Source organism: Charadrius vociferus, unplaced genomic scaffold, assembly GCF_000708025.1.
Source record: "Charadrius vociferus isolate BGI_N301 unplaced genomic scaffold, ASM70802v2 scaffold104, whole genome shotgun sequence".
Taxonomy (NCBI): Eukaryota; Metazoa; Chordata; class Aves; order Charadriiformes; family Charadriidae; genus Charadrius; species Charadrius vociferus.
In genome coordinates, this window is record NW_009648255.1 from 2,502,346 (window position 1) to 2,509,438 (window position 7,093).

General features: G+C 44.7%; 1 protein-coding gene across 1 annotated transcript in view; it reads left to right on the top strand.

Annotated features, from left to right (window-relative positions):
• Positions 1-23: 23 nt before the first annotated feature.
• The window catches only part of GFM1 (G elongation factor, mitochondrial 1), a 26,497-nt gene continuing 19,427 nt past the window's right edge, over positions 24-7,093 (top strand). The window contains exons 1-6 of the mRNA XM_009884487.1: positions 24-70; positions 361-568; positions 1,316-1,448; positions 1,660-1,864; positions 2,605-2,721; positions 3,305-3,455. Coding sequence (XP_009882789.1) covers positions 24-70; positions 361-568; positions 1,316-1,448; positions 1,660-1,864; positions 2,605-2,721; positions 3,305-3,455 — 861 coding nt within the window. The remainder of the gene's footprint in view (positions 71-360; positions 569-1,315; positions 1,449-1,659; positions 1,865-2,604; positions 2,722-3,304; positions 3,456-7,093) is intronic.

The following is a 7,093-nucleotide window of genomic DNA, read 5'->3' on the forward strand; positions in this document are numbered from 1 at the left end:
CCGTGGGGGCGCCCGGACACAAGATGTCGGGTTCCTCGGCCCACCCGGTCCCCCCGGCGGCGGGAGGGAGGTGAAGCCGGGCGGGGGGGCGGGACGACAGACCCGTCCGAAGGTACCTCAGGAAAACGGGCGGGCACTCTGTCGAGTGAACCGGAGGGAAAAGAGGGAAGACCGGGAACGTACGGCGGGATGGGGACGTGGTGTGGAGGGGCCGCCTGGTTTCTTCCAGCGTGGTGCAGAGGTCTGAGGTGACCCTGCGGGAGCTCGGGAGGGCCTTTTTGCTTTAAACGACCCATTCGCCATAGATTGAGCGGAAGCCATAGAACAGCAGTCTGAGTGGAAGCGTGTTTGTCGGCACAGCGCGCTGTGTTTGATCTGCTCCCCGCTAAAACGACCATCTCCTCCTGCCTTTCAGTTTCCCCTGACCTCCTGCAGGCACTGTTCTTCAGGAGTCCTTCCCAATGAGAGGATACGGAACATCGGCATCTCGGCCCACATCGACTCGGGGAAGACGACGTTAACGGAGCGAATCCTCTTCTATACGGGCAGGATAGCGCAAATGCACGAGGTTGGTTTTCGGAGGACTCCAGAGCTGCTCTTTGTGGGCTGAGCGTGCTGGGAGCCATCGCGACGTTGCTGTCACTCGTTCAAACATACAACGTAGCACGTGGGGTGAAGGAGAGACGCTTGGTGTGCCCAGTGAGGGTCTTCTGGCCAAGCTGGAGAAGGAATCCTAAAAATGTGCTGGTTTCCCTGATAGCCCTTTAAAGATAAGTGGAGGGCAAAGGCATAGAAAGTAATTCTTCCCTTACTGCAGTGTTCTCCCTCTTTCAGAACACTTCAAATTTTATTTCAAGACTGACTTCTCCCTTACCATCTCCATGGTAAATGTACAATGGAAGACAGATGTTTCTTTTGATGTAGTCAAAGATGACTGTGAGAAACAGGGTACACAGGGATGTAATTTTTAGCGTCAGGTATCTTAGCATGTTAAATTCACAGTGAATCATAATTTACCTCAGATTTCTGATAACCTTTTTCAGGAATGATCCTCAGAAGACCAAAATACATTAAAGTTGCAGATGAAGCTGCAAAAAAAATAAAACTTGTTTGTAGTTCAAGAATTGCAAGCGATTCTGCCATGTCGCCATGTCTGCTTTTCTTCACTGCGGGAAAGATGATGCACAGTATATAAAGCATCACTCCTGCACATGCAGAATTCTTGGTAAACTCCCTTGGACTAAACTTTTTCTTTTTCTTTTTCTTTTTCTTTTTTTTTTCTTTTTTTTTCCTTTTTCTTTTTTTTTTTCTTAAGGTGAAAGGTAAGGATGGAGTTGGAGCTGTCATGGATTCAATGGAGCTCGAGCGACAGCGTGGAATCACAATTCAGTCCGCAGCAACGTACACCATGTGGAAAGAGACCAACATCAACATCATAGACACACCAGGTAATGACAGTTCTGAACACATCAGGATTCCTTCATGCATACAAAGAGCATGGTGCCATCTTTCTGTTCATTAGTCACTTGAGTTGAGCTAATGTAGCTCTTTTTATAGAGTTGGAGATTCTCTTGGCTGTTGCTCTTCTCTTCAGCTATGAGAAATTAATTCCTCGTTACCTTCTATCATCTATGAATAACAAAGTTTTTTGTTACTCAGGACATGTGGACTTTACAATTGAAGTGGAGAGATCTTTGAGAGTTCTTGATGGAGCTATTCTGGTTCTCTGTGCTGTTGGAGGAGTTCAGTGCCAGACAATAACTGTGAACCGGCAAATGAAACGTTACAGTGTGCCATTTTTAACATTCATCAATAAACTGGACAGATTGGGCTCTAGTCCAACCAGAGCTGTACAACAATTGAGGTATTTGTCAATTAGAATTATTTATGAAATAATTCTGAACTATTCACGTAGCAGATTAATACTAAGAATACTGAAAAGCATTCTCATGTGGGGTCTGCTAGTTGCAGTTTTGGAGGATAATACCTGATTTGGGGTTAAATCTTAATCTGACCTGTAACAAGTCTCCATTTTCTCAAGAAAAAAAAAAGTGATAGTGTCAGCTCAGTCTTGCAGTGACTGAGACTGGAGGTTTTGATACTTATTTTGTTGATGGAACTATATTTGGAGCCGCTTTGAAAACAGCCTTTTCATTTTTCCTTGATCCTGGTAGCAAGCGTTCTGTAGCCCACAGCAGAGAGATGACATGGGGTTGGACAGCTTCTAGTTCAGACACCAGAAGTCCTACTGCTCCCTACCTGCAGTCTTTCTGTGCCTAATTTAATCAGGGAGATAAATGCATTAATATGCATTAAGAGAGAAGCGACTCCTGTAATCAGGTAATTAATCTGAAACCAGTTTGCCCTGCCTTCTTTCACATGGAAGTTGCTCACTGTGTGCGTTGGGATATGGAGGGCTGGCAGTCACTCAGGTTAAAATGCAAGTAGGCATTTTTCATCAGCATTGGTAGATTTGGGCACACTCCAAAGAACAAAAGGTAGTGGTGATGTTGTAGGAATGGGATGTTGTTCCAAGACCATCTGGAGCACATATATAGAAATTACTTTTCTCTTGAACTAATTTATATTTGCTCACGTTTTCAGATCCAAGTTAAAACACAATGCAGCTTTTGTTCAGATTCCAATTGGGCTGGAGGGAAACTTTAAAGGAGTTATAGATCTTATTGAAGAAAGAGCTATATATTTTGATGGTGCATTTGGGTAAGTTCTGAAGCTTGCATATTTCTTAGCTGGAGCTACTCTGTGTGTGAGTGATGCTACCTATAGTTTCTCTTCAGAGTTGGAAAAGCCTGCTCTTTGGAAAGTTAGGGATGTGGTTTGTGCTAGGGCTGAGGTATCGCCCTTCAGCTCTCCATGTTAGAGCAAAATGATTCTGCAGGGTCAGGTTTAGCGATGGGCAGCTGCAGCATGAGTTGTTGGCTAACTGCAGTAGTGTGGAGGGGTGGTAGCCACGCTTGCCACCCTGAGAAATAGGAGACTTGCTTCGTAACGGAACTGATAGCGTATGTTTGGCATGAGCTTACTGGGATGAAGATAAGATGTGGGTGAGGTTGTTGAACAGGTTATCCTGCATCCTTGCAAACTGCTGCCGTGAGTGGGAAGAAACCCTCTCCTGCTAAAGCATCAAAGATAACACGTTGATATTCCTAAGTGAATTTTCTTTCAATATCCATGTGAATGGTGAATTTCTCTTGGTCAGGCTGGTTATCACAATGGTAAGTGATTGAAAGGTTGATTCGTGTGGCATTGCTTTAGAGTGGTTATGTTATTTGTGTGTGTGTAGGCAGACTGTTCGGTATGATGAAATTCCAGCGGAGTTCAGAGCTGAGGCTGCAGAGAGACGTCGGGAGTTGATCGAATGTGTTGCTAACTCAGATGATCAACTTGGGGAGCTGTTTTTGGAAGAGAAGATTCCTACAGCTGCCGAGCTAAAGGTAACTTTATCACGGTTCTTCTTCCTGTAGCACTGTTAGCTTGCTCTTTTCTGTCCCTGTCCTCCCTCTCCCTCCATCCCCCAATAAAAATTTCTGTAAGTCTTGAAGAAATTTTGCTTCCTTGAGTTCTCTGGTATGAGAGTCACCTCCCACAGGTGGACTCCCACTTTACTCCCTGTTGAGGGCCCGTTCCGGATTTGTTTTTTTGGTTTGCATTGGAAAGTCTGAGCTTGTGTGTGCCCTTTAGGGACCAGCAAATGGCTCAAAGGTACGTCTAGTCATTGTTGTCATTCCGATGCCTTGCTGTGTTACAGCTTGACGGGTATGACTTGCTTCATGTCCCACAGCAAGTCAGTTGCTGAGATGCTGTAAGTTGTCTTTGTGCCTACAAAATCCTGCCTTATTTTGTGGTTGCATTGACTACATCCATCTAAGGTGAAATGAGCAATACACTAGAAGAGAACTGGAATGACTTGACTGGGAGACTCCAGAGGAAGTTAATCCAGGTCAAAATACAGCTTTTAAAATAGAAGAGGGTTGCATTTCTTGAAAGAGGGAAGAAATGATACAGGATTAATTTTATGAAACACTTCAGTTATGGAATGGCAAACATACCAACATAAAGGGATGCTCACAGAAGTAATGAGTAACACCATTTTCCCAACGTCAGATGGCCATAGACTGAAAATTATTTGTTCTAACGACAGTTTGATGTCACTGTTCCTTCAAGCCCATGTCCACATAATAAAAGGTGGTAGGGAGGCCTAGGAGGATCAGCCGCAGTTGTACAGTTTTTGTGCGGGTCCTGCCACTGTTCCCTCCCGGATGAGATCCGCTTGTGCCGCTCCGTGGAGGCCGGGCAGCAGACTAACGTGGATTCCTTCTTTTAGACTGTTCTGTGTCGGATTTGGCAGTCGGCACATACTGTAGCAGGTTGTTACGTGGGATAGCAGTCACTTCTTTAAGGATCATCGCTGACTAACGATGCCTCTTGAGTTACTGTGGTGTTGGCTTTAGCCAGGACAGGTGCAAAAGCTTGGCTAACTGGTGTGAGCAAAAGAGAGCCTGTGCCGCACGTGGACCTGCTGGTGCTGTGCCGTGAGCGTAAAGGCGATCTGAGGACACGTACCCTTAGAGAAGAAGTGCTAAGCCGGTTTGCATTTCCCGCACAGCCCCCTGGGGTACGTGTGTAACTCAAGACAGCGATGTCTGGCTGTTGACACGCAGCTGACTGCTGGGCTTTGTGTCTTGGCAGACGGGAGCGTGAGGGAACCACGCTGAGGGCTGTATGGGTTGCAGGCCTGATCTCGACGCGATTGGGTTTTGCCCTTAATGCACGCTTGGTGCAAAGATTTGTGTGATGCATCTTGCTGTTTGCCCCACCACCTCTTGCTAGTGTTGAGAGTTAACTTCAGCAGTAATCTTCTTGTGCCTGCTGTTGAGAGTTACTAATTAACCAAACATTGAAACTGCTACAGGAGACCAGTTGCTTAATGTGATTAAATAAAAAAAAGTGAAGTCTGAAGAGCCCGTTGCAGTGGGAGAAACCTTGTGGGCAGACTGTTTTTGAAGAGAGCTGCTGTTGGAGCTAGAACAGCTTGTGTTTGAGCAGTGGTGTTGCACGGAGTCGCCCTGGGCCCTGGAGCCTGCCTGACGGGGCGTTTGCTACCTCCTTTTGCTTTTCTTTGCCTACAGCTGGGTGCTTCAGTTGGTAGCTGAAGAAGACAAGCCAAACTGAGACATAAATGTCATAAGCAGGAGTTGTTTTTCTGAGTGGAGCCTGCTAGGCCAGCTGAGTTCAAGTCAGATGCGATCACTGAGGTTGCTGCTTTAAACATAGCATTGATATTTAAGTCCTCTTCTAAGTATTTGGCCCGTTAGCAGTGCCTGGTTGCCGCTGCGCGGTAGTCCTTTCCCTGTTAGGGTTCGCAGTGCTTGCTTTCCTGGAAGTTGCCCACGATCTGTTGGGATATAGAGGACTGGCAGTCCCTCAAAGCTGTTGCATGTTGCAAGTCCCCTTAAGACTTATTTATTTGATTCTTCATGGCCCCTAAATTTTGATTGCTTTTAACTTTCTTACAGACCTTGGGTCTGGAGGTTGTTTGGTTTTTGGTTGGTTTTTTTTTTTAATTGTTTTATCTGTGTGGGTGATTTACTGGTGATTGATGTCTCCAGGAAGAGCATACAGAAATCTGTATGTCCCAACTTGGCTTGAGACACAAAAGCACAAGGGGTTTCTTGGATATACCAAGAAAAATGTGTCTTATCAATAACCAGGCATTCAGGTATTCCAGTAATCAAATATTATTTTATGGAGCCTGAGTTATTCCTGTTACAAAGCAGCCCTTCTCACTTTGATAAATACAGAAATGTAATAGCAATTTTAGAGACCTGTAAGGATCTGTCCTTCACCTGGCAGAGGGAATGGTACTGGTGTGAATACGCTGTGCTGCTGTGAGAGGTGAGAGATTTTTAGCAGGAAGGTATTTTTGATAGCTCCTGCTGGGAGGGAAGTCTGTTGCCAAGATAAATCTGTCTATTCAGCATGCCTCTGCTTCCCGCTTCTGAAAGCCAATTAATTAAAGCTCTAATGGCTATAGTATTGCAGCTGCAGGTTAATTTGTACTAATATGTCCCTGAAGATGGATTTTCTTTCAGTGGCCAGCAGCCAAGTTTCCACTGAAAATATCTTTTTGTGGAAATGATGCTAAGTATCACTCCTGGATGCCACAGTTGTAGCGTATGATGTTTGCTGAAGATCAGCTGCTTAAACATCCTCTAATTTGATGCTTTTCATAATGCTATGCTCAAGGAGTGGATGAGTCTCAGGTACTCTGTGGGGCACTCAGTGACGATAATCTTTATGTGAACATAAAATTACTTTTTTCCCCAAGATAATTGTTAATGAGGATAAATTGCAGTCATGTTGCTTCATTTGAAAACATGTGGCCAAATAAAAACACTGTGCATCAGTACAGCGGTATTTCCAGCGCTCTGGTATATGAGAACAGACATGGGCTAGATGAGCAGAATTGCTGATGTTAGATTTTTTTTCCTTTTTCCTTTCCTTCTCCTTATTTTTGTGAAGTCATGACAACAACAAATTTAAGGAACTGCTGTTCTCTCTGTTAATTATGAAGATAGCTTAACCATCTGTACTCTAAATAACTCCCAGATTAGATGATGTGGTTAACTATCTTGGCTATCAAGGAGAATTAATTTCTTTTAGTTTATCAAAGACGACAGGATTGGCTTTCGGTTGGAGTGAGGGCCTCAGTAAGTGTAGGGAGATGGCATCCTCTAGTGGCAGGGAGAGGTGGAACCGAGGTGGCAATCTTGGCTTCAGTAATTAATTGCAGGGTGGGGAGGGCAGCAAATAGCTTCTCTCCACCTTTGTGGAAGACAGCTGCGATCCCTGTTGTGGAAGCTGTTGGTGCTCAGTTACGCTTTGTAACATCGCGTGATGGTTTGGTGAGAGGCAGTGAATAAGCATGAGATTACCCTGCAGTTTATCTTGCTCAGTTTGGAAAAGATTCCCAAAAGAGTTGGTGCAACTTCACCAGATCTGTAGATGAATGTAAATAGGTTCTTCTGTTGTGCTTTTAAAACATTCTTCATCAAAAAATGATGATTCATCG